The sequence below is a fragment of the Accipiter gentilis genome, chromosome 31, assembly GCF_929443795.1.
Source record: "Accipiter gentilis chromosome 31, bAccGen1.1, whole genome shotgun sequence".
Taxonomy (NCBI): Eukaryota; Metazoa; Chordata; class Aves; order Accipitriformes; family Accipitridae; genus Astur; species Astur gentilis.
This window is the reverse complement of record NC_064910.1, coordinates 18,447,495-18,474,342: the sequence shown is the minus strand read 5'-3', so window position 1 is coordinate 18,474,342 and position 26,848 is coordinate 18,447,495. Positions and strand designations below refer to the sequence as shown.

At 39.3% G+C, this 26,848-nt stretch overlaps 1 protein-coding gene across 2 annotated transcripts; it reads right to left on the bottom strand.

The window, feature by feature from the left end:
• Positions 1-1,647: 1,647 nt before the first annotated feature.
• Positions 1,648-26,508, bottom strand: PRPS2 (phosphoribosyl pyrophosphate synthetase 2). Of its 2 annotated transcripts, XM_049834652.1 has the most exons (8): positions 26,358-26,508; positions 17,147-17,330; positions 14,512-14,532; positions 11,123-11,221; positions 9,902-10,026; positions 7,211-7,384; positions 2,904-3,063; positions 1,648-1,936 (listed from the first exon to the last, which is right to left on the bottom strand). In XM_049834652.1, the coding sequence occupies exons 1-8, from the start codon at positions 26,477-26,479 to the stop codon at positions 1,844-1,846; spliced, it is 978 nt and encodes a 325-aa protein (XP_049690609.1). In that variant the 5' UTR covers positions 26,480-26,508; the 3' UTR covers positions 1,648-1,843. The 2 variants fall into 2 exon arrangements, with proteins under 2 accessions (XP_049690609.1, XP_049690610.1); XM_049834653.1 differs by lacking the exon at positions 14,512-14,532.
• Positions 26,509-26,848: the final 340 nt, after the last annotated feature.

The following is a 26,848-nucleotide window of genomic DNA, read 5'->3' as shown; positions in this document are numbered from 1 at the left end:
CAGGCACTAAAAATAACCACAACAATAAGCAGAAGACAATAGTAGAGAAGACTGGCCTACAACAAGGGCAGAGGAAGCTCTCAGAGCTCTGGTGAGGGAGAAGACCCTCACAGATCTGCGTAAGAGCTTGACCAGCCGCCCAGTTTGCTGACATATGGCTGAGGGAGCCACTACCACGACAGAAATAAGACTTTCCCATTTCTGAAAGCTGAGGCTACCCCAGTGCCAAGACTGACCATTTGGTGTTTACAACAGGTTAAAACTGTTTGCTTAAAGGCGCCTGGTATTCAGAGAATAGCATAGAACAGAATAATTTCAGTTGGAAGGGACCTACAACGATCATCTAGTCCAACTGCCTGACCAATTCAGGGCTGACCAAAAGTTAAAGCATGTTATTAGGGACATTATCCAAATGCCTCTTAAACACTGACAGCCTTGGGGCACTGACCACCTCTCTAGGAAGCCTGTTCCAGTGTTTGACCACCCTCTCATTTAAAAAAATGCTTCCATTTAAGCCACTTATACTGTGTATACTGTATAGTATATACTTATACTGGTGTATACTGTATAAAATCTAAACAGTCCAGTCTAAACCTCCCCTGGCACAGCTTTGAACCATTCCCACGTGTCCTATCACTGGGACATAGAAGGATTCAAATACCTAAAATTACAACATTAGATTTTTTTCCCTCCAGAATCCATTACTGACTGCATTACGAGTACTTAACCATAAGCTTTCTCAGCATACAAAAGCAAAACTGTTTCCATAATGATTTTAATTCTCCAATGTTAAAGTATTCAAGACTAGCTAGTCTACCATAGTCCACTGGCTGCACAGTAAAGTACTGTGGTACCTTGTAATAGAAACCTGAAGCTCTATTGACTGTGCAGTTTGAAAAAAACAAGAAGTATTTTCAGATACTTTTTAATCAAGTAAAAGTGGGTAGAGACCAGCCTGTATAAAAGAAAGTGTGTTTAAATTTGATGTTTGGACCTTGCACAGTGAAGTTTCACAATATTAACAGGAAAACTGCTATGAAATGATTCATATGATCACAATCAAGGAATGTCAAAAACTACAGGGAAAAAATGAAATTTAAGCCAAACTGCTCGTGATTAAAGATTGGTCCTCATTATTGAAACACATGAAATGAATCATCTCAGTAATACTGAAACTTTAATCTTACAACTGAAGACAGTAACTGCACAGAATAGATGTTAAGCAAATGATGTAATGTAACAAGAGCTTTACGAAAGAAGACAGCAGCCATGTAGATCTTGTGGAAAAAAAGAATATTAAGTGTATGAAACAGTTAATACTATGGATGTGTCAACAGTTCCTCAAAATTAACATGAAGTTTACATTCTGTTAGGGCTTACAAAATACTATTCATGGTAGTTAAAGATAACAAAACACAAACCAACAGCTGGTTGCCTGACATATGAATAGATGCAAGATACCCAAGCCTGCAGCATTTAGCTTAAGACAGAAAATGATCTTACATGCGTACATCCCATTATGTTCTATGAATAGATTGTAGTGCTGTATAGAAAAACAGATCCGAAGCAGCAGTTTAGCAGAAAGTGAGGACAGGCCCATGAAAGAGAACGTAGGCAACACACAAGACTTTCAGACTCTCAAGGGAATTCAAAAAGTTTCTGCCAGACAGAGATTTATTGCCCATTTACAAAGAACAAATGGTAATTACAAGACAAATATAATAATTAAACATACAAGCTCTGGAATTGTACAAAGATACTAATTTCTTGTGGTTGAGATGCATTGTTAAAAACAGTGCTAGCTGAAGGGACCTTTGCAAAGATACAGTGGAATCTCCTGCAGTTACAAGGGGACGTGACTAAACAGGTAAGACACAGATTCACCATTGTGTGTTCTTCGAATTGCCTCAGCCAGGATCATGGAAATGTCAATAAACTGAAAGAAAAATCATGAAGATAAATTTTATGGGATACCAAGAACAATAAACTATACAGTTTATAAACATATGAACAAACATTCAATTTACCATTGTGCTCCATTACCTCTTCTAGGAAGTAAAAATAACATTAAAGAATTAGTCCAATTCACATATACATCAGAACTGCATTAATACAAACTCAAAAATTGAGTAAGAAAGCATTGAATAAGATTGCTGCACAGGCATACTGCTGAACACTTCTGGCGCAGGGCATGTTGTGAAAAAGAAACTATTCTAGCCATCAGATGGCAGTGTCCACTTGACACAAATACAGTTTAAGGGAAGTATACCTTTTAAGCGCTTGCCTTGTCTCAATAAATACCAAATAAATATTAAGCTTTTTAAAAATTCAATGTTCCATTAAAAACCACAATCTTTTATGCTTTCCTCCACTCTATACTAAGGAAAAACTCCAAAAGGGACACGTGACTTCCCAGAACAATCTCCTGTAAAAGCTACTGCGGTAAGTCAGCTTTGTATTTTCAGTTTGGTTTTTGAAAAGAAACGTTGTTATCTTGAGCATTTTCATTAGTGTATTTTCAAAAATAATAAAAAAAAAGAGAAGTTGTCTAAGGTTTCTGTGGCGTCCACAATAACATAACTAACTTAAGTTCCTATATTCGAATATTGTATGATTAATATTGATCAAAAAAAAAAAACCAGAAAAAAACCCAAGCCAATTTTACATTTGCCACACTTTCAGTCAGGCACACTCAATCTGTTGCAAATACAAAATACTTTGCAACACTCTATTGTCCTATGTGAATCCCCTTAAAACAGTTCTTTGGCATGTTTTAGCAAGATGTTCTGCAAGCACTGTATTTTAGAATATTATTTTCCTCTCAAGGCACAAATTCTAGCATCAGTGAACAGTAAAAATACAAATCCAGAGTTTAAACAGATGACACAAAACCACCACTGTACCTGAATTTTTGGGCAGTGTTTCATTTTCTCTTCTTGGGGGATTGTATTAGTTACCACAACAGCCTCAAACGATGCATTATTAATCCGAGAAATGGCAGGACCAGAAAAGATGCCATGAGTAAGAATGGCATAAACTTTAGTGGCTCCAGCAGATACTAACCTAATAGAACACAAAGGAAAAGTATGCTATGATGCATGTTTACATACATGGCTATGGATGAAGCCAGATACAAATCTCTAAAATACATTTTACACACAAATTCCTCCTGGAAGCTACGGGATGACACAAATATCTACAGAATAATTCAGAGAGAATTTTAAGTTTTTTCAGGTTATACAAATAAGTCTCACAAAAAATAATAAATAAGTTCTAATTAAATAAGAAACTTATCAGTAGCAGTGAAACTAATCTAAAACGCTGCACTTTTGACCATATCGGCACAACATACAACTGAATTCCAGTACAAGTTTTCTACCAGGCAAAAATGAAGTAGGTTGGATGGCAGTATTCATAACTCAATTGTGCCTCCATTATTGTCCACCTTTATTTTCATTTGCAATTCAAACAATTCTGCTTGGAAAGAGTTTCTGAAGAAGAAGAAGTGTTAATGATTAAAAGCCTAGCTTGCTGCAAGGTTGTGGGAAGACATGCTGCTGATCCAGGCGCACAGTGAAATGATGCAGCACAGGAGTAAAAAAAAAAAAAAATAAAATCAAAGAACTAGAACACCTTGTAAATGAGTCAGAATCCTTAATTCGGTTTTGACTGGCCTCTCTGCCTCCAGCCGCTCAGCTATGTCCTAGCTGCTTTTCTAGTCTTACAAACTGAGGCCCCAAAGAGCGGTATTTTATCAGATCATAGCATAAGCACAGTAAGATAGGAAGAAAGACAAAAACACAGAAACACCACCTCATTTTGAATGACTCAACAGAATCAAGGTTTTCTGGGAATTCTCAGCATTATATTTAGTAGCTGCAACCTACAAGGAAGATGCACTACAACAGGGTGAGTGTGTACTTAAACAAGTTCATCTGCTGTATCTGAAAATATATTTCTTAGTTCATCTGCTTGATATGTATCTAGGTTGCTGAGATAAAAAGAGGTCTAAAAAGTATTTTGGTGAGCAAGTCTAATTAAGCACAAAGTACATCCCACCTAGCTTTAGCATTAATGAAAAGCACTACTTCATACCAAGAACATGACATAAGGCAGCATCACTCAAGCAAAAGCATCTTTCTTAGTGAACACTGCAGATACATTGAAGGTTTCTGACGGTTTTAGAATTTGTTCTACAGAAATCTACTGTAGGTAAATAAAGAAGTGCTTCTTTCATAACACGGAAGAAATAAAGGCCTCCTTTTTGACAGGGATTAACTTCCTCTATACACAGAAGTATAAAAAAACCCCAAAACAACCACCCCACAAAACCAAAACATTGGCTAGGCAGTTTGTGACTTTGATCTGCAAAGGGCACAGCCCAGAAGCACACTTTGGGGTCTGATACAGATTAGCATGCAGATAGCAAACAACTGCACATCTCTGAAAAATTCCACCAAATTTCCATCAAAGTGAAAAGAAACGCAAGACTGTATGAATCCCTATACCACAAGTATTGACATCCTTTTTATCTAGATGCAAAGAGCAAGCCTGCAACTAAAGCCTGTAAACTCACAGGATGATCTTTACTACAAACCGCAAACAGTAATGTCTAGCTCTCTTAAGCTTCACCCTGTTGCTTTGACACCATTTCCCACAGCATTCTCCAGGAGAAACTAGCTGCTCATGGCTTGGATGGGTGTACTCTTTGCTGGGTAAAAAAACTGGCTGGATGGACGAGCCCAGAGAGTGGTGGTGAATGGAGTTAAATCCAGCTGGCAGCTGGTCACAAAGTGGTGTTCCCCAGGGCTCAGTACTGGGGCCAGTTCTATTTAATGTCTTTATCAACGATCTGGACGAGGGGATCGAGTGCACCCTCAGTAAGTTTGCGGATGACACCAAGATGGGAGGGAGGGTTGATCTGCTTGAGGGTAGGAAGGCTCTACAGAGGGATCTGGACAGGCTGGATCAATGGGCCAACGGTATGAGGTTCAACAAGGCTCAGTGCCGGGTCCTGCACTTGGGTCAAAACAACCCCATGCAGCGCTACAGGCTTGGGGAAGAGTGGCTGGAAAGCTGCGTGATGGAAAAGGACCTGGGGGGGTTGGCTGACAGCTGGCTAATTACGAGCCAGCAGTGTGCCCAGGTGGCAACGAAGACCAACAGCATCCTGGCCTGTATCAGAAATGTTGTGGCCAGCAGGAGCAGGGCAGCGATCGTCCCCCTGTACTGGGCACTGGTGAGGCCGCACCTCGAGTCCTGTGTTCAGTTTCAGGCTCCTCACTACAAGACAGACATGGAGGTGCTGGAGCGTGTCCAGAGAAGGGCAACCGAGCTGGTGAGGGGCCTGGAGCACAAGTCTGATGAGTAGCGGCTGAGGGAACCAGAGTTGTTTCACCTGGAGGAAAGGAGGCTCAGGGGAGAGCTTCTCACTCTCTACAACTCCTCTGAAAGGAGGTTGTAGCAAGGTGGGTGTGAGTCTTCTCCCAAATAACATGATTGGACAAGAGGAAATGGCCTCAAGTTGTGCCAGGGGAGGTTTAGATTGGATATTAGGAACAATTTCTTCACCAAAAGTGTTGTCAAGGATTGGAACAGGCTGCCCAGGGAAGTGGTGGAGTCACTATCTCTGGAGGTATTTAAAAGATGTGTAGATGTAGCACTTAGGGACGTGGTTTAGTGGTGGACTTGGCAGTGCTAGGTTAACAGCTGGACTTAATCTTAGAATCATTTAGGTTGGAAAGGACCTTTATGATTCAAACAGAGTCAGGCAGGAAGTACCACATGGAGCTGTTTTGGATGCAAGACTATTCGATACTCTCATAGTGTCTACAAATATATTGGACAGGAATATAAATTCAAAGTGTTCTCAACTGAGACATACTAGCTTTAGAAAGGATTACATCCAAGACTAGCAATGCTACAGCAAATGTTCAGCAACATCAATTTAAAACATTCCCATGTCTTGCTCCTCAGCAGATCCTTCCCACTTCCAATGTGCACTACTTACAATCATATGGGAGTAGGCTTTGCTATAAATAATATCAACATACAAGATCTTTGAATGGAAGATTTAAAATCTCAGGGCTCTGGCCACGTTTAGATTGTAGTCCTTGACCTCCCAAACTGAAGTTGGTAGCACGTTTGGATATGAGTGAGTGGACAGGCAGGAGCATTTAAGTCCAGTGTTGCCCAACTGTAATACCTCCCATTTGTTCTTAATGAATTTCAGTCCATTTCTCCAATTTGTCAAGATGATTCTGAAGCTAGAGTTACTGCCACACATACAGAGTTGTGAAGCTACAGCAATAGGAAGAATGAATCATTTCAAGAATCAGCAATTTGTTTAACGGCTACAGATATTACCAAAGTTCAGTGCAGTCAATAAAGCCAACTTCTGTGGAAAAACCCCTACTACTACCCTGAAATGTACTAGCATAAAGCCAGCTGGAAAACCACAAAGTAATCCTTTCTACTTAGCACTGCTAGGGCCTCAGGTAAGATAGTGGGTCTACATTCACACACTCCACTTCAAGAAGTGGACCAACTGGAAAGAATCCAGTTGAATTGGATGAATCTGGCATCAACAACTGAACAGAAGTCTAGGAACTAGATGGAAAGACTGAATAAACTGAAGTTACTTAGTTTAGAGGGGAATGAGAACACTCTTCAACTAACTTCCGGACAAAACACAGAAAAACTTCTTCTCACCTCCTCAGATGAAAAGGACAAGTAGTTTTATACTGAAGATGTACATTAAAGATTAATATTAAACACACATTGAACACTGGGGAGAAAATACTTTCCAATGTTAAATCTAGTAAAGCTTTGTGAAATATTGCCTAAGGAGAGTGGAAAGACTCCATGATGAGGTTTAAGAAGAGAACGATTTTTTGTCTGTTGTTTCTGCCTTGGAACCGAAAAATGCACTAGACGACCCAACTCCCTTCCAAGTGTATGACTTTTTATTTATTCCATCCTCTTCCTAAATACAGATAATATATTTCTGTAAATATTTTCTCAGTTCCACGTTCTAAGAAGGATGCAGCTTGATCACAGGACTGTGACCTATAGACTCAAGGATCAGAGTGACTTCATGCTACCAAGGTCAGGTTGGGTTATAGGCATGCAGGACACAGGAACTGCATTCATTGGCTGTCTGCAGACTACAGTACAGCAAGACAGTGGGCCAGTTCATAATAATACTTACTTTTCTGCTGCATGACATATCGTGCCACATGTGTCAGCCATGTCATCGACAAGAATTGCTACTCTGTCTTTCACGTCACCAACCAAGACCATTCTGTCCACTTCATTTGCCTTCTTTCTTTCCTTATGAATGAGAGCAAATTCCACATTCAGTCTGTCAGCAATTGAAGTAACCCTAAGTTACAGGAAGAAATACACCTCATTTAGAGAGTTATTTTAAAAGAAAGAAGAGAGCCATACCCATGTATTTATCATAAAACACAGTTTTTATGTTTCCTGGCTTTCAGACTGCCACAGCACAAACTTTTGCAAGTAATGAGACAGGTTAGAAACAATCTTAATTCACTGCTAATAAATACAACCAGAGAGTCTTAAGCTATACTCCAGAAATTGATTTTTTTATTGAATTGACTTTGGTTTTCTGTCATTAAGTACCTGACTTTGAAAACATTTCAGCTATTCACAAGCTTTTAAGCTGCTGCAAGACCTAATCACACTAGATAATGTAAGGTAGAGGTAACCTCAATTCTAAGCCTATAGCAGTGTGCACTTTAACATCCTAACCGAACATACGATTGCAGGAGTGTAAAACCAAACCAAAGGGAAAAACCAAACAAGTTAATAGTGATTAACAATTCTTTTAGCAGTACTTGACTAGTAATCAAGTAGCTTACTTCATTAGTAATTCCCTTAGCAATACATCTCCTTGCCAAAGATCTTTTAAAACTATTCAGGTGACCTCTGGTGGCCAAACCTCCCATAACAAACTTAATTTGTTACAGATTTCTTTCTGATTGCTTTTTTCAGGTTTTTTTTTAAGTATACCAGAGCTGGTAGGTATAAAGACACAGGAATAAACAATACTATTCTTCTTCTATGCTGGCACAACCTTGTGGCCTGTCTTTTTAGAATACATTTAGAATGTTGTTAGCAAGGTTATTAACATGCACAGTTAATAGAGAATACAGTTTTGTTTGTTTACCACTTAAATATGAAGGAGTTTTTAGTTACTGTATTTCACAGCTGGGCAATAAACAAAAAACCCAAATGTTTTGGCATTTTTTGTGAACAATAGTGTAATTTCATAGCAAGTCTCAATACCTCAGAGGCATTAAGATGCCTTGTTTCAGTCACAGAATTTAATCAGCTGGGAAAAAAACCAAACCCACCAAGCAAATAGTAACAAACAAAAAAGCATTCAGATATTTTAAATGAGTGCAAGAACATGTATTTTTCGAAGAATTTAATTCTTACAGATTTAAATTTTAAGACAAACTTTCTTCACATTCAATTCGCTTTTCATTAACCCAAGTATTATTTAAGGTCTACATGTTTTAAATGGAAGGGCCAGACCATTTTCTTTACATTACATGACTGGAGGTGAAGGAGCAGCTCTGAATTTATTGAAAGCAACATCTTCCTCTACTTCACCAGCAAATGCTTGGTTGCATTACAACAGAAAGGTACCAAAGACAGACTACCTATCTATATTAAATACAGTGAGAGTGATTCTCAAAAAACCCCTCTTATGATCAACTTGATAATATAAAAATATTTGGTAGGTGAAAATATGCTGTCTTCTGACTTGAATTCTAAGCAAAGGCTGTATTTTGTTTCTAAAACATAACAAAACAAAACAAACCCAAACACCAAAAACTGTGAAAACAAGTGTTCAGATAGGAACAAAGAAATTTAGTTAAGTTATCTGAATTTTAAAATGCTTTCTATAGTTTATATTCTTCACATCTTTAACTTGATTAATCTAAACAGGAACAACTATGGGGTTCTCATCAGTCTCATTTTCCTACTGATTATTAGAACATGAATACTCATAACAGACCCAAGGACTTCCAGTTAAAAATCAAATTACAACAGTCTTTCACATTTTTCCCCATACTACATTCCAAACATTTAAATTAGTCTGGGCTTACAGGATTCTTACTTCATTTGTCTTTGTTCCCATTCAGTTTTGTAGCAGCAGCATGACCAAGAAAACCTGCATTTCACCTCAATGGCATGCTTTATCACCTCACCAGCCAGCGTGCTGCTGAGCTTTTGCATTAGTTTATACTGAATAGATAGCAAATAAAAGATAGTCTACTAAATGAGTAACATGTGCTGCAAATGAAGAAACACTCCAATGAACTAACTTTTCCGTTTTCACCTGTTGCCACTCAACCCAAAACTTCACTCCCTTTTCCTAGTATTCACAGTCCATAACTTGGGGTCAAAAAGTATATAGCTGGAATGCAATAACATAAAGAAAAAAACCCCCATGACTCAAGCAAGCTCTTACCTAAATGCCAGCAGGTACACTGGGGATAGGCCATACGCTTTGACAGAGAAGGGAAACTTAGGCAATTCCAGAGCGAAGCAGGAAGAGGTGCAGCAACTGGACTAAGGAAGCAAGTAGCACGAAAAATCTCTTCCCTCCTGCGGAGGGATTCAGCTAATGAGGCCATATCCAGGGAGAGAGAAAAAGATTTTCTTTAGAGTATAGAAAGCTCCTGGATGTTTTCAAGCATGACCAACACCGGAAGAACTAGCTGTTCTATTTTTACAATGCAGTTGGATTCATCAGTGATGTACCCTGTATCTTGCACAATCCACAGAAGAAAAATGACAACTAGATAAACTAGTTCATTAACCACTAACAATATGGAAAACTAACAGTTTTAGGCTTGTATAATACCTTTTTGCACCACCTGCATCAGGTGAGACTATGATACAGTTTCTCCACTCCAGAATGTTCTCTTTAATCCACTGCAGCACTGCAGGTTCTGCATACAGGTTATCTACTGGAATGTCAAAGAATCCCTAGTCCGAAAGAGAAAGAATTTCGTGAATATATGTTTATGTCTTACCTGCAATGAAGACACAGGGAAAGAATCAAGCCTTTGTCTTTCATGTATGGTAGAACTTTAATTAGTATTTTACACTCACCTAATTCTGCCCTCTGATATTAGTATCAGATGCAGCAGAAGTTAGACAAATATTAAGGTCCCTCAAAATCTCACCCAAGAGTAGTGAAATAAAGAACAGCTGTTCTCAAATTATATAAAAATCAGAAAAGAAGATCCATCTTCAAGCACTCAAGGAAATTCATGCATGTGAAAATCTCTCAAAAAATCCAGGGAGTAATACTCAACTTCCACGAAATTTCAACTGCTTGACATGAATGGTAGTATTTCAGCGTGGGGAAGATTCACGTTAGTATTACTCGAGCAGCAAAAATGGAATCTTTCTTTTTGTGCAAGTTCCAATGACAAGAAATCTCTGTTAAACCACAAATGAAACTGCTTTTTATTTGCATGACAGCCATCTAGCATAATGGGAAATTCTGATTAAACAGAATACCAGAACTGGAAGAGAAGGTATTTTCTAGGAAAAAAAAAGATATCTTGAAGAGAAGTACACATGAGAATGACAAATGATGTCTGCTCTGTGTCCGAGGAAAGAGTTTTGCGATTTGCTGTATTCAGCAGTAAGCCCGCTAAGGATTGCCAGCCACCATCTCCACTTCTCTTAAGAGAATATTGTCTTCTTGGCTGTAACAACAAAACTATCTAGGGCAATACTATAATCTCTGACTAGGCCAAGATTAAGAGAATTTGCCCCAAACCAGTATATTTTATGTTCTGGGAACTCTTACCCTAGATCTGACAAATTCCACTGAAGTCTCCAACACACAAGTATTCAAAGTGCCTGCAAAATCACCCCATAAAATCAAGGCTGGTCTCTTTCAAAAAGGGAATTTAATTAGAAACAGGTACCGAGACTTTCTCTGAACCCTAGGAATTATACTTCTGTACATAGCCTTTCAAAACAATGAGAAAAAACAGAGAATTAATATTAGCCTTTCACATTAACTCAGTAGAGACCCTAGGCATAGTTAGTGAGAACTGATAGTTACCTGGATCTGAGAAGCATGCAAGTCCATGGTGATGATGTGGTCAGCCCCTGCAACTGACAGCATGTTGGCAACAAGTTTTGCAGAGATTGGAGCACGACTCTAAGGAATAAAGCACAAATGTTTAAATTTTAAAAAGATTTCAACTAGATGCAAGGAGTCAGAAAATGAGCTGCTTTTATTGATTTTTCCTTTAGAATATTTGGAATCTAGATATGAAGCGCACCAGAACTTTCGCCAGACTGGCCTGTCAATAGCTGATCTTGCTACTAGGGTTTTGAAACTCAGCAAAACGTGTAGGAATATCTAAATCAGCTTGAACAGTGTGCCTAATAATGCTTTGTAGTAATTAGACTGACTTAGAAGCAGATAAAACTGGGAATATGTTTTTCCAATTCTTCTATTTAAAACTTTCAGCTAGCTTTTCTATAGCAGAAAGACACACAATCTCCATTTCTCTATGTCACTACCCTACATTAAAATCCAACTCTCAAGCAACTATCCTGTTCTAAAAAAACATTTTCAAAAATGAAGATTGAAGGCAGAGTGAACCCAGCTTTTGAAAACACTGCTTTAAAACAAAGTTAGCATCAAGCATTTCTTCATGATACAGTAAAGCTTGTAACAGATCCATGTTGGCAGGGGTCTTCCACCCTGGCCTATTTATTTACTCTTTTTTGCTAATTCAGGCTTAATTGTTGGATGCAATTAGGAGTCTAGAATTCCCAAAAGGGATGGGGGGATGAAAAAAACAGAGAAGTGGAAAGAACAAGAGAGCAGCAAAAATCTAATTAGCAAAGTTAATGCCACTGTCAAGAACTTTTTAAAAGTGACAAGGATTTAGAACAAACAGCAACATTAAAAAAAAAAAAAGGATGGAAAATCATGACTGGAGGATACCTCACATTTCTTTTGAGCGACTCCAAAGTTTTTTCAGTTTTTTAAGCTCTGAAAAAAGCTATGTTGCCCTAGACAGCTTTCTCTGTAACAGAAGTACTAAACAAAACCTCCTGTTTTCTTTTTGCCAATCTTTAAATAAGGCTAATAGCTGGCAATAACATTAGCGTGAAGGCAGAACTGCTATTCAGAGGTTCCGTCTCGCTGTCAACTCTGGTTTTTGCTGGCACAGTATTCTCTTCTGCTGCATCTCTTTATCAAACAGCCTCATTTGGCCTCCTAGGAACCCCCTCTCACTCCACCCCATACACACAATTACAGAGTATCCTTCCACTGATGCTCAAGGGCATAACCCAAAATAAGCTGAAACGCTGCCAATTTAATGCAGATACTTTTCTGTCTGTGTCGTATCAAGCAGCCAGTATTTTCCTCAAAACTTTTGCTAATTTAGGTGGAAACGGCATTTCTCTTGTTTTAACCTGCAGATGGCCAACATACTTCCAGAAAAGAAACTGAGATATTGCAGTCTTTCTTATAGCTGGATCAAGTTTATCACCATTATTACAGAAATTCTTTGTTTTGAAAACCATCCCTTTTGGTTTTTGTGTTTCACAGAACATCACCACCATTTGGTCTGTGTAAGATACACAGAAGATATATGCAACAGCCAGCACTTCCCCAGATCTCTGCAATTCAGATGCATGTATCTTCCGTAAGAGTTTGCTACCATTAGCGCTTCAGCATGGATGATTTTCCAGTTACTGAGGACTATGCTGCTTCTCATTTAAGTTCAGTTCTGTAAGGTCCAAGTCGGCCTAAGCTTTCTGGTTATTTCCAGAAATATACACTTCCACCACTTCCTTTGTGCTGTACACCGGGACTTGTCTGAACCCACAGCAGCCAGATGAGGCAGCTCAAATGGAAGAGAAGGGAAAAGAAGATGGCAAATCCAGACCACCCCCTCCAGTAGAAACAAGCAACTAGTTCAGGCTAGCTCCTAAAGGCAAATCACATTCTTCCCAGAATGTGGTTTGCCACTTCCACTCCATCCAGTATACTGAATTTTGCTTTTATTTTTTTCCATTTCTGTTCAATGTGAATGCCACTTAGCTTGTTTCATGTATCAATATCATGACTATCACCATCACAAAAAAACCAAAATACTTTCCTGCATCAAATACTAATGTATACGTTACCAGTTGGTACTTCTTTCAGCTGCTGGCCTTGCAGGCTGCCTTCCCAGAAGGAAGAACTTGAAGGTTTTACCACTAGGTAACTTGTTTTAGCAGACATGCACACATCAGATTGCCTACGTGTTGATGGACAGAGGGTCTTGCAAGGAAAGATAGCCAGACACCAATACCTGTTTTTCCAGAATGGGCTAATAGGAGATTAAGACAAATGAAGTTTGCAGCTATCTGACAGTTTCCTTTACACAAAACTGTGCATTAAAAGAAAACACACGACAAAAGGATTTAAGATTTGATTGCTTGCATAGAAAATAAATTTTGTGCTACAATATGATCCAAATTGAAGATTATTTTAAAATCAAAGGAAGTATATTCATGGGAACCTCAGATAACCTGGCCTCTTTATTCAGAAACTTGGATGACAAAGGTAGATGAGAACTCAAGATTTTCTTTATCTTGGAGTTTGAAAGGTTTGCTTCTGATCAGAGAGGCAAGAACACAAAAGAGATTCACAGTATTCATTGTTCCATTCTTTGACAAAATTTGAGGTTAGTTTCAGAATTATTAGTGTGAAACGCAACATTACATTATGTACAGAAACTAAATTGTAAAAAAAAAAAATCACTAAGTTTCTAGTTCCTAAGCAAATTCCCCACTTACATATAAGAAGTTATAAAAATGATTTCTTCCTTTGTGATGCATTACAAATTTATTCACAATTCTTAAAATTACCACAGGTGAGCTGGGGGAATCCACAAAGCTAATATAAGCAACCTCACAAGATTAACTATGCGAAGGACACATAGCTGAAAGTAAGAGCTGTCCATCAAGATTAAAGCTCTGTTGCCTTTAAGCATCTTATTACATTGTCTTGCTCAAAATGCATCACATGCGTAGTGAACAAAAAAAAATTATAAAAAAAACCCCAAGAAACCCCAAAGATTTATAACTGGAACTGTCACTTCCAAGAAAGCCAGTTGTGAAGTGTATGGATACTGAATGTTCACTAATGTATTACCTAAATTTATCGTTTCAAAAATGAGATATGCTTTGAAGTTTCAGAAGTTGACAGCCATTATCTTGAACGTCCAGATAAATTTTTAACTAGAAGCTAGGAGTTTTCTAGTGGCAAATTATTCCACAGGATTACTGTCATGGCCTAGGTGAAACACAACTGAAATCAAGAAGTGAAAATGAAAATGTTCCCAGTTATACATAATGTAACCCAGTAAGTTTCACCCTTTAAGGCCATATTAATGGAAATGCATAGCGTTAGATTAAAAAAAAAAAAAAAAGGATACCTACCCAACGCTCCACGGACCCCTTCTACAAATCAAAAAAACAAAGTTACATGAGCTGTAGAACACCAAACTCGCCTGTCACTCTACTTCTAACTTATCTCAAGGCATCTCTGCAGCACCTACATAAATGTGTCCTGCCCACGGCTTAGTAGGTTAGCATAATTAGAGAATGCATAAATGTAACTATGGCTGAAGCACAGATACACCTGAGCTAATTTTAAATTAGCTACCTTGTGTATCAGAAGTATTCTAGTTTATGGCAGCACTTGATTGCATCTAAATTAATTTACCAGCTCTTCTATGATTCTCAGCAAGCCTTTTTTTTTTTTTCTTAAACCTCTGTTTCTCATTTAAAGCTAGTCCAGGTTTAATGCTAAAATTTCCAGAGTGGATTACACAGGCCTTGTTCAGAATACGATTTTTTTATTGCAAGGCCCTTTCCTTGAATAAATAAATCAAGGACACTTTCATTGTTCTCAGCGATCATAACTGCAACAGAGGCATGAAGAATAGGGGGTTATTTCAAGCAGCAAGGACTCAGTTTATTTAGTACTTTATGGATTAAAATCAACAACTCAAATTCAAACCAGAAAACAGCATCCAGCTAGTGAAGATTATACTGCTTTAGTTCATAGTCAAGCAAACTACAGCAAAATCTTTCACCAAAGCGAAGAAAAATCGGTGTATAACCATAGGAAGAAAATGGCTGGCACTTTACTGACACTTCAGGCAGCATACAAAGCTTGTGCACTCAACGTGGGTCAAAGACCAAGCAATGTGATGCAATCCAACAGCAGGGGGGAAGATCTCCCTGTCAATAAGCTGCCCAATGTTGACAGCTATATTATAGCTTATTTTGCAACATGGAGGTCAACTACCAAGGTTAATTTCCAAAGATGGCAAACATTTTCTCAATTGCAAAACAGAGGTAAAAAAAAAAAAAAAAGAAAAAAAAAGAAAAAAGAAATGGCTTGCCTAGAATTGGAGGAGAACTCAGTGACGTCCAGAGAAGAGTCTGGAACAATGCTCAAAATCTCTGTTAATCAAAATCACTTTCCTAGGCTACCCATCTTCACATGGCTTTTCCAGAAGACAAAATGCTCCTGGGTGGCACGCTGGGCCACCACACTGTGGGTTTTAAGTGTCTCTTGGAAGTCTGCCCCATGGATTTTGGGTGCCCTTGACAAGTCATAGCCTAGATGCATGGAAAACTTGGGACAAACTCATACTTTTCCCACACCAAAAACTTAAAGGATGGTCCAACAGAATCTCCCAATATGAATTTGGAAATAAAAACATAGCGAGATGCTTTCCTTCCCTTTCAACAAAGTGTTTATTGCTTCCCTTTCAAGCTTTTTTGATAAAAAAGTTTTTCAGCTCTCCTGATCAAGGGAGAGCACTTTTCAATACGAAACACACCAAAAATGAAGTTCCAAAGGATGCAGGGAAAGAACAGGGAGCTACTAACTCCGGAATTCCATTTTTGGAAGTATAACAAGTGGGTCTTGATAATATTAGTATGGTGTTAGAGAGCCTGCACTTAAAGAATGAGTATACTGGAAAAACCACTTTTCTGTATTTAGTTTTGTTCTCAGACATCACAGGCTGAGGATTACACATTTTGTAATACCTGCTATTATTTTTAGCTTCTGCATTACTTCTCAGTCCTGCTATGTTTTAATATAAAAGAATGTAAACAACAGAAGGCTTTCAGGATGGTTTGCTTGGTCCCCAAAGGGAAAGGGAGTGGGCAGTCCATTTATGGGAAGTATCGGAGAGGGGCAATTTTCCAAAAAGACAACCATTGCAATTCAATCTTAAAAGTCAATTTCACATTTATTCTTTTTAGTTCTATTCAAGTGAGTTTAAATAAAAGTAACATTCACATAACATATTAGAAGTTTTTTGTATATATAGTAGAGATAGGAAAGTTTAGTTCTGTCTTTTTTAAAATCAACCTCGCTTGCCACAGAGTTTGTTACTGTGTTATCAACTTGGCTGAAATGGTACATTCATCAGTTATGGCAGACCAAATTCAGGAAAAGGGCACTACGATCAGAAGAATATGGGGTTTCCATATAATTTTTGGTCTGCATCAATAAAAATAATTATCACAGATATAAAAACTTTTTTTTTAATCTGCTTTGCACATAAAATAAAGTTTTTATTGATTACTGTTATGCATGGCAGATTTAATCAGTTCCTTCCATTTGGCTCTCTGTTTAACCATACAGGGTAAAACCCACCTACGAATGGTTACAGCAGTTCAAATTTAGGATTTAATTCCATGCAATTAAAACGTTTAAAAGGCTGTACTCTCTTCATATATAGTGGTAAAAAAAATTTAAAAAGCAGCTAGAAAAAGCAGGAAAAACAGTCCTACAAGGTGAGGTTTGCTAGCAGAGTATTCTGCAATATACTACACACATGGGATGTACCTACTTTTACAAACTGAAGGTGTGTCAATTATCGAAACACATTCACCTATACATGAAATAATTGAACATTTTAACAAAAAAGGATGAAAAAAGCCAATCTTTCAAATCACCTAAATGTTTATGAATATATGTTTCATCTCCAAAAATTTAAAGTGAACAAGCTGAAAAAAAACCTTCTGAAATTACACAGTTCTTACCTACCTTGTCTTTCTTATCTTGCCTGGCATACGGAAAACATGGAATTACGGCAGTCACTCTGGAGGATGACGCAATCTTGCAAGCATTGATCATGATGAGCAGTTCCATTAAGTTGTCATTTATTTCTCCACAGCCACTCTGGATTATATACACATCTTCTCCTCTCACACTTTCACCAATCTCTACACTGAAACAGCAGGGGATGACCAGTTAAACACTTGAAATACTGGAAAAGTATTATTAAAGAATAGAAAAAAACAGTTGTTTTAACAAGCTTTCATAGGTTTATCCCAATTTAGAATAAGATTTTTTTTAATTTTTTTTTTTTTTTTACAGTCATTTGGATAACTGTCCCCTTGATACAAAGTCTATTTCAATATAAGCCAGTCTAAAATTTACTCCAGCCTAAATGTTCTTCATAAGGTCAGCACCAACCAACATGTAATTATGCCTATAGCACTGATGCAGCTCACATTGTTATTAGATTTAATACTACTTTTTTTGGTTTAGTCTGTATATTCTGTGTCTTTGACATCTCCCAAGGAGATGGCCATTTGAAGAATAACCTAGATCGTAAGTACAGAAAAAACAGAGGCAACTTTAGAGCACTAAATACTACCTACATCAAAATACCTCCTTAATAGGGCAAATATTTTTCTATGATAATTAAGATGTTACTAAATTCAAGAAACTACTGCATTTTAGAAGAAAGAAGTATCAAGCCACACCCCAAAAACAGAAGTCTGGTTATAATTGACACCATGGTGTCCAAGTAAAGTAATTTTTTTAAAAAAGAGAAAATCTTAGAGAAAAGCTAAGAGGCTGCTCATCAGCAGCCCTCATTTTGTGTCAGCTGTTCTATTTGCTCTAACTGTGCTTACATGCTTTGGTTCCTTATGATAGTATCTAAGAGTTATTTTATTCTTCCACAGGCAAATTCTCACACTGATCACTGCTCACACGACAGAATTCAAAAATTAAATAAAGCTTATAAATAAACAGGAAAATTAAAACAAATCACTTGAATGTGGATTCTTTTTCCATTCTAGACCCAAGCAAGAGAAATCTACTGTTGAACCACACTAACTTTTCACACCTGTTACTCCAAAACCTATACATAAAAACAGCAGACTAACCATTTTTCCCTGGATCCATGCACGACGTACAAGAAACATACAGACTTCCTAAATAATGAGGCAATCAGACCTTTCAAACCCATGCTCTACTAAGTCTTAATTATTAAACACCAAGATATCTTGGGCCCTTATTTAAAAAGGTTGCACCTCTACCCAAGCCACAAATAAGCAAAAGCTTCTAGCTGGAAAACATCCAAATGGCCCAGATGTGGGTAGAATAGTTTCTCTGATGGGTCCTTCAACGCTGAGGCTTATTCTAGGCAAATACAGTCTGAACAACTTTCGTTTATCAGCTTTCAGGGTGCTGTGTAAGACTCATTAGCTTTCTGCAGCTACAAATCACAGAAAGGAATTTACTGCTTAAAAACCATCTTAATGATATGCAAACATTTGATTTATTACCATCAAGATAGTTGAGTCCATGGTCTCAGCTCCCCTATTCGACTCCTCTGCAGTCCCAAACAAGCTATAAAAAGATCCTGTCTTCATTTTAGTCCTTAATTTTGCCTAAGGATGCTACTAGCAGGATTTTTTAAGGGCAAACCCAAGCAAACCATCTAGCAAACACCAGGATCTCGAAGGGCAGAGGTGGTCAGGGACAGTGTCATCTGCAGGTATGTCGGTGTTAATCCAGGAAACCTTTTGGAGACTTTCATCGTGGCACAGAGACACAATATTTTGATCACATAACTGTTACTTCTCTTTCCAAGTTTTTGATCAACAAAATAGGGCTGTTCAGAGAAAACTGTTTTGATCAAAATATTTTATTAGTTTGTTTTCCCTTTTGGAGCTGAAAAGTTTTGGTCGACATAACTTAAGTTCAGCAAGACACTAAGTATATTCCATAATTGGAATAGGTCCAAAAAAGACCACCAGCACATGCAAAAGCTCTATGGCACCTCTTTCAACCCCAGACTGTGAAGTTACACTCCAGTTCTGGAAATTAACCTAGTAGCCATTACAAAGGAGAAGAAAGTAGAGAAAGACTAAGAAGAAAACACCGCCAGTTTTCAGGGGAGAATGTTACTGGTGTGACAAAGGAGGGCAGAATAAGATTTCAGTACCTGGGGGGGGGGGGAGGGGGGGGGAAGTGAGCACTACTTTCACAGACACCTTATGTAATAGGAAAAAAACTTTGATGAATGACAAAAATGCATAATCTTAAAGTTCATTATATATACAAAGAACACTGAATTGTAACACTCAGAGTTGTTTTTCTCCTTTAAAACCCAGCTATTTCTACGCACACTGCTAAGAAATAACAGGTTCACAAGGTCAGGGAATATACTTTGAGATAAATATAGATCTGGTTAATACAATGGACCTGAAGTGATGCTTCTTCCATTGCCATTAACTATCATCTTCTCAATGACCTTGGACTAGCAATAACTTTTTCATCTTGTAAACAACTTAGAAAATGAAAATGCTGCTACTTTCTCTCTTGGTGCATTTGAAAAAAATTTGGTTATGCTTTTCAGGCCAGAATGACATACTTATTTGGCACACAGAAATGTGAATGTACATGTATATGTATATAGAAAGACCTTTTCTACTGGACACTGAAGTTATGTGCAGACTAAAATAAATCAAGCTTAAATTAATACTTGCATAGCACTCATGGGTAACCCAGCTAAAGGTGCCAGAGACTAGTATAATGTAATTATTGCACAGAGATCTTCTCCCAATCAAGTGGAGACAGCTGTGCAACAGATCAGTATCTCTTACCATCCTCCTTCTCAAAGATTGGTATTGAGAGGTACTGTGTAGACTCAACCAACAGACACAGAGGGTTTTGGTTTGGGTGTTTTTTCTTTTTGTTTTTTTGGGGGGGCGGGGGGGGGGGGTGATGTTTGGGGTTTTTTTTGGTGTTGTCATGTGTTCCCCCCTTCAGCTACAAACAAGCAAACAGTAAGAGACTATAAACTACAGTATCAGACATCTGAAGTATTGTACCTCAAATATCTATTAGAGAACACTAAGCTAACAGCAGTCAAACTTTGTGACAGTTATTTTATCAACATTACTACTAAATTCCGATTAGACCATCGATATCATGACCTAATTAACTGTTTGGGGGGTTATTTAAACAATTTCACATAGTGAGGACACAGAGGAAGGACACAAGACCAAGCTCAAGATTACAAACTCTGTTTGTTTTATGCAATTTAATCAAATTCAGCTATTTGGTAACACTCAGTTTAAATAAACTTCTCGTTGAAGAAGAGTCAACAGAACCCGTACATTAAAAGCCCTGACAGCACACAATTGTGTTTTAAAGTAAAAAATAATAGAAATTAATAGCTCACAAAAGTAATTAACTTTGAGCCAGTTGCTTGTAATCCACAAGCACAAGGTTCCAGCTGGGAAAGACACACTTAAGACAGGACATGATGAAAACCAAGTCTGAGTGTTGTTATCTCCCTTCACCTTGCAAAACCTGATTTGAGAGCTCAATGAATAAGTAGCAACTTGGATAGACTAATTACCATGAATTAAGGATAAAGCTCAAAATCCACTTACACTACAAACATATTTCAATGGCTGAAGCATCCATTAAGCGAAACTCAAAATCAGGAGTAACAGCAGGCTGAGCTCCTTCTGAGCTAGATTTATAGTACACTCCCAGCAGAGCTTATAGAGATGGGAATTTTAAATTTGTACATCCTAAATAAAAAAAAAAAAAAAAACACAACACAGTTGTGGGGAAGCAAGGGAATAAGTATGCAGAGCCCAACTAAAATGGTAAATAATGTAAATTCGTAAATTCGTAACTAGGATCCTGTTCAAATCATGCACTTAAAAGGACTTTATGTACCTTTTTAAATAATTACAACAGATTAAGCTTCCAGCCATGCTTACAAGAGTTCTCAAGCAATTTAGGTGCCAATAAAGCAGATGTGTACTTCAGGCACTTTTAATAACCAGAGAAGAGGCCAAAACTTAAGGTCTAGAGTCCTCATACAGTGTGCAAAAAGAATCAATATCTCAAAATAATCAAAAAAATCCACATGCTGAACTTGCAATTCATTGAAACCCAGCCAATGGAAGGCACTAAGCAGAGGGCTGTGTTTGACCTTTTACCTTTGGGAACACATTTTGCAGAGTAAAGTCTTTTAACACAAGACCTCCAACTTACTGGGCAAATATTTCGACTGCCGTGGTGTTGTATGACAAGATGGGTACCAGCAAAGCCCAAAGCAACAAAGAAACAATAAAAATGCCAGGGTTGGTTTTAAATCTGTAGGTATGCCGTACCTCCTGGCACCCATGGTCTCCCCTCAACTCTAAGCTCTTCCACTTTGATTAACAGCTCCAAGACCAACCCCCAACTAGATCTTCACTGACAACTGCCCCATCCTAATAGTGGGCACTGGCACGGTAAGCACCACAAGACGGGAAATACCGTCCTACCCTCCACCATGGCTCACAGTCTGGCACCGTGAGAGGAAAACACCTTCACTCGAGCAGGTCTGGGTTGAGCCACGTGCAGTCTGAAAGGAACCTTCAGAAATTTGGAAACAAAGGTCAAGCCTGAGCACATGCAGAGAGTCTTCAAAGGCCGAGTATCAAACTCTGCAGCTAGGGTCGTGCAAGACTGTCAGCCATTATTCACACGGGTTGTTTGTTGGTTTTAGATTTCAAGCGTTTAGCAGCTACTTAAAGGTAAAACGTGCACAGTATACAGCAAGGTCAAAGTGGAAGTCTCAAACCAAAAGCTTTGAAGCTTTTGGGGGCCTTTTCCGATTCAGAGCAATGAACAATGTGATAAATGGCCATATTTGCTGCATCTTCAATTCCCTATATAAACACATACAACATGCAATCCGGAAACAATTTTTATCTCATTCAACCAAGCCGGCAAAATCTGTTTCTCCAGTCTCCCCCTGCTCACAACAGGATAAGCAAGCAGGTAACGGGGGAAACGGCTGCCTCCGCCGCCGTGGGCAGAGCACAACCACCCTGGTTGCCAATCACTCGCTCAGTGGCTGGGCAGTCTGAAGAGACACTTCGCACCCCAGCACGTCCCTAATCCCTGCCACCTTCAGCTGACTGAACACCAGCTTATCACCTGAGTTTGCTTACTCCATGATTAGGGGTCTGCAAACACCATAACCATCCACTCCAATAAGGGTGATACAGCTCCTGGCCCCTGCAGCAGCTGAACCCAAAGGAACCAGGGTACAGAAGATGTAGCGAGGTCATCCCTCATCCAAGACAACTGCAGTAGAAGAGCTGAAGGATGCTGAAGGGGAGATGGGATGGAAACGTTACAGCCCAGTGCTGAATTGTACAGCACTGATACCAGAGTTTCCAGGTTTGTTCCTGTTTTTTTCAATTTTTTACTTCATAGAACAAACTGTCTTCATTACGCCACTTTGTATGAAATAAAGACTCACATCCATCCTTGTAAGAATTCTCCAAGGAAATACCAGCTATTTTTTCCCCTATCTTCCAAGATTAAATTTCAGTCCAAGATAACAGTTTTATTTATTTACTTACAAACAAATGGCCCTCATAACAACACAGCTTTTCCCATACAGCGGACAATGTCCCTTTGCAGTCAACCCGTATTTTCGTCTGTAAAAGCTGAGCAACATACACTTCAGTCAGTGTTTCTGACACAACCCATCTTCAGCAGCTAAATAAGGCTGCGGGTAGGCAGCCTCCAAATTCACATGTGCCAGGCAGGACTTCAATTCCCTTTCTCATGGATCAGTCGATGTATTTCAGCCAGTGAATCTGACAGAAAGAAGCAAGAAAACTCACAGGAATGGGTAGGAGCACTAACTTCTTCCACTGGGAGAGATGTGTGTAAGAGGATGCATATGTGACTCCAGTTTCTCCATTTTGAGAATAACAAGTATTTCAAGGACAGTTAAAATAAACAGTCTTTAGAAAAGCAAACATATCATATATTGTAAGAAAATGTTTATTTAAGAAGTGATGTACATTCAATGATAATTTTTTAAAATCAGCTGACTCAGCAAAAATACCTGCACTTGGATTTAGTTGTGTATCAACTATAATTAAATGCCACCTCAGTGTATTTGGAAACAATCTTGTGAAAAATTTAAGAGCACTTAATATCTGTACACTTCTGTTACATGTCTGTCAACCAGAGTTTCACGATGCTGAGGCTACAACAGCCATGCCTGTTTAAGGACTTCCATTCCTTCCCTCTTTCTCTGGCCTGCCAAACTCTTCTGATGACAGTTGCTTGTGGGGTTTGAAGATGATAAACTGAGCTCCCACTGCAGCCCTAACTTTTTGCCAGATAAGTGAGAAGGTGGTACCACCCAAGCTCCTACTATGACACTGTGGCTGGCACTTAAGTGACACACAAGCTCTGAATACTAAACCGAGTTATCTTCCACAACCAGGTTATTATTGAGGAGCTCTCTCACTGCTTTAGTTAGGGTTGCTTGATTTTGGTAGTCAGCTAAAGGAAAGCATTTCCATACAGTTTAGATGGAAGGAGAAAAAAAAATGGGGCAGTGGTCGAGTCTACCAGCAATTTATCTCACTTCCTCTAGCACAGACTAGATTTCTCAGTTACAGACCTGCAAGAATACCGAACACCTAAATCAGAAGAGAACAGGGATATTGCCAGATATGCTAGTCTCAGCATAAATAAAAAAGAGAAACTTTTCCCACTTTAAATGTCCTGGAATTGGGAACGTACCTGACCATTTAGTCACAGTGCTTGTCAGTGGTGTTCCTATCCCCGGCTAACCTCAGGGTACAGCTTTCATTTCTCAAACCCACTTACATCTGCTAAGGATTGGGACTGAGACCTAAAACCCGTCTGAGTGGAAATATAATGCAAAATACTTTGTGACTCTTCCCTCCACTCTATTCTGCAAGCCAAACTCACTGCATTTCTCAAGTAAAGGGTTTCCAGCTAGGACCCTTTGTCAAGGTTTTAAGCCTGGAGCTGCACACATTTATCAATTTACACATAATTTACATTTAAGAGAATGCAGCAAACAGCAAAACAGAGTTTTTAACGAAAGGTGAATCTTCTCTGCAACTTGCTAACTTAACAGATCTGACAAAGCAAGAGTTTGTTGACCCTCAGGCCCAGGCTTATCTGTTTGCACAGGGGTTTGCCCAAGTGCCATTGGGAAGGTTTAAGGTTCTTTGAGCATTTTAACTATCAGGTTCTAGTATTCTGCAATACTGCAAAGGTATTTCATAATGTCAATACACTTGTTTATAAATTTAAAAATGCATCAAAAATAAGAAAAAAAAAGACTGTGCTGGATTATCTTTATATAGGAAGAAATAAATTTTTGCTTACATACACACACAGAGAAACTTTGCCATCCAGGCTTAAAATCCAGATGCCTCAGGATAGGACCACTACAGCATAAATAAACTACAGCTAAAGGTGATATGATAATTTCAAATACATTGAGGAATTCTCTTATCACTGTTGCTGATTTTTTTTAATCAAGAATATCAGTCTACAAAAACTGGAAGGCCAACATCCTGAAATAAGTTGCTAAGGATATTGAAAAGATTACCCACTTAAAACATTATATAGTGGGTACAACTGTACTCACCGAAGGGGAAACAAGAACTTAATTTTAGAATCTCAAAAGTATGAAGTCGTAAAAGAGAAAACAAAAGCAAACACTGAAAGATTTACAGTGTTAAGGCATTTTAAGTTCGGGGGGGGGGGGAAAAAAAAAAGATGACAATGTCGGTCTCGCAGTGTTGCAACAGAAGCAACCAGAAATAATGTTTAGATTAGATACATTCCTCATATCTATACCACACTACATCCTTACTTGCCTAAGAAAATAAACTGGCACTGCTAGATTAGCCAAACCACTGACATGCTGCAGTCACCACTACCTACTTGTTTAATGGCAGAGGCCAATATTGCACACCTGGAAAAATAAGCGGAAGGATAGATTAGAGATTATTGTATCCTGAAGCCTAGAATTTAATTAGCTCACCTCATAAAATAAATATGCAAACTTTGGAGATAAATTTCTACCTCGGATGAAATCTAAATCGATTAATCTCTGCTTAAAACACAGCAAACAGCAGAACTAAAGATAAGTGTCCCTGGAGAACAAACATTAAAAAAAATTAGACATAAGTTAGCAAGAAAGTCATGCAACCAAATACACAAGTTAAGTTTTATCATGCAGAAAAGAGATCAAAGAGCAATAAAGTGAGTATGGGGTTGGAAAGACTTGACAGAAGATTTAAACCTTCATTTAATCAGGAGTGAATAGGAGGGTTAGAGTGTGCAAACATTAGGTTGCATAAACACCAATGGAAGAGGGTTTCCAGTAATGCCAGTGAGCATAACTAGAACAAGAGCAATTAAACTGAGAATGCAAAAACATAGACAGAACAGAAAGACAAGCTTTGTGAGAGCAATTTTAGAATACACCATGTTAATCTTTCAAAGGAAGCAACGAAAACACGCTTGTTCGGGAGATTCAGAACAAGAGCAGATAAAAATAAACATACAATAGCCTCAGACACTAGCCAGCCACTTACAGTCGGGAACTTGTGCCTCAGAACCAGCTGGCAGCCTAGTCTCATACACCTATATAGAAAAGCAGTTGCACAGTCGTACGAGCTCACGGGATGAGCGTATAGCTGTCACCTCAACTAAAAATTCTTTGTTAAAAACGGGTACATAAAACAGGTGGGTCAGAAAGCTAAGACGGCAAACTAATGAAGGGAGGCAATAATAGTACAAAAAGCCCTGGCAAGCACGTTCGCCGAGAACCAAGGAGAGCAAGCCGTCCTCAGGGTTTCACGCCGGATTTTTTTGCACCGTTACCAGAGTCGCTTGTCTGCGTTTGGCTGGCCAGGAACCCAAGGCGCCTGCACTCCCAGCAGCCAGCCGAGGCAGCTGTATGACCCTCACGCAGGACTGAAGCGTGATTTGACCGGGGCTCACTTCTTTTTCAAGCATTTAATGCACCACCATCATCATCACCCTGTGCTTAAACCCCCTCACCTACGGAAAGGCCACACACGAAACGGAGATGATTTCGTCTTTTCGGCGGTAAAGCTGAGGTAATGCGGGCCGCCCCCCCCCCGCGTACCTGGTCTCCTGGTTGCTGAACTTCTTGGTGACCACCTTGCCCAGCTCCAGCCCGAGGCGGTCCGCCACCCGCTGGGAGAGGTCGTGGTGGGAGCTGCCGCTGAATAGCACGATGTTCGGCATGGCGAGGGCCGAGAGAGAGAGTGCGGGGGACCCAGGGCGCGGAGTCAAATAAGCGGCGCGGCGCGGCGGGCCCGCCTCCGCCCTGCCGCCGGGAGCGAGGAGGGGCCGGCGGGGGCGCAGGTAGCGCCGGCGGCCGTTCGCCGGACGAGGGGCGGCCTGAGGGGAAGGGCGGGCGGCGCTGGGCCCGGCAGAGGCGGGACGAGCGAGCCGCGCCGTCTCCTTCTCCCTCTCCTTCTTTCCCCTCCTCGCCCAGGTAGCGCCCGTGCCCCTTTCTGGGCAGCCAGCCGCCATCCCGCCTCTGAAGCAGGGTTTAGGGCGGGCTTTTTACCTCAGGCGGGCAGAGCTCTGCCGCCGCTTCTCTTCCGTTCT

What these genes read in the sequence shown, in the direction of transcription:
- PRPS2 (XM_049834652.1), bottom strand. Translation starts at nt 26,479, where the DNA reads ATGCCGAACATCGTGCTATTCAGCGGCAGCTCCCACCACGACCTCTCC. An exon ending in TGCATGCTTCTCAGATCCAG is followed by an intron (nt 10,027 to 11,122) that starts GTAACTATCAGT and finishes CTTTCGGACTAG; the next exon opens with GGATTCTTTGACATTCCAGT. An exon ending in AACACTGCCCAAAAATTCAG is followed by an intron (nt 1,937 to 2,903) that starts GTACAGTGGTGG and finishes TTTTTCTTTCAG; the next exon opens with TTTATTGACATTTCCATGAT.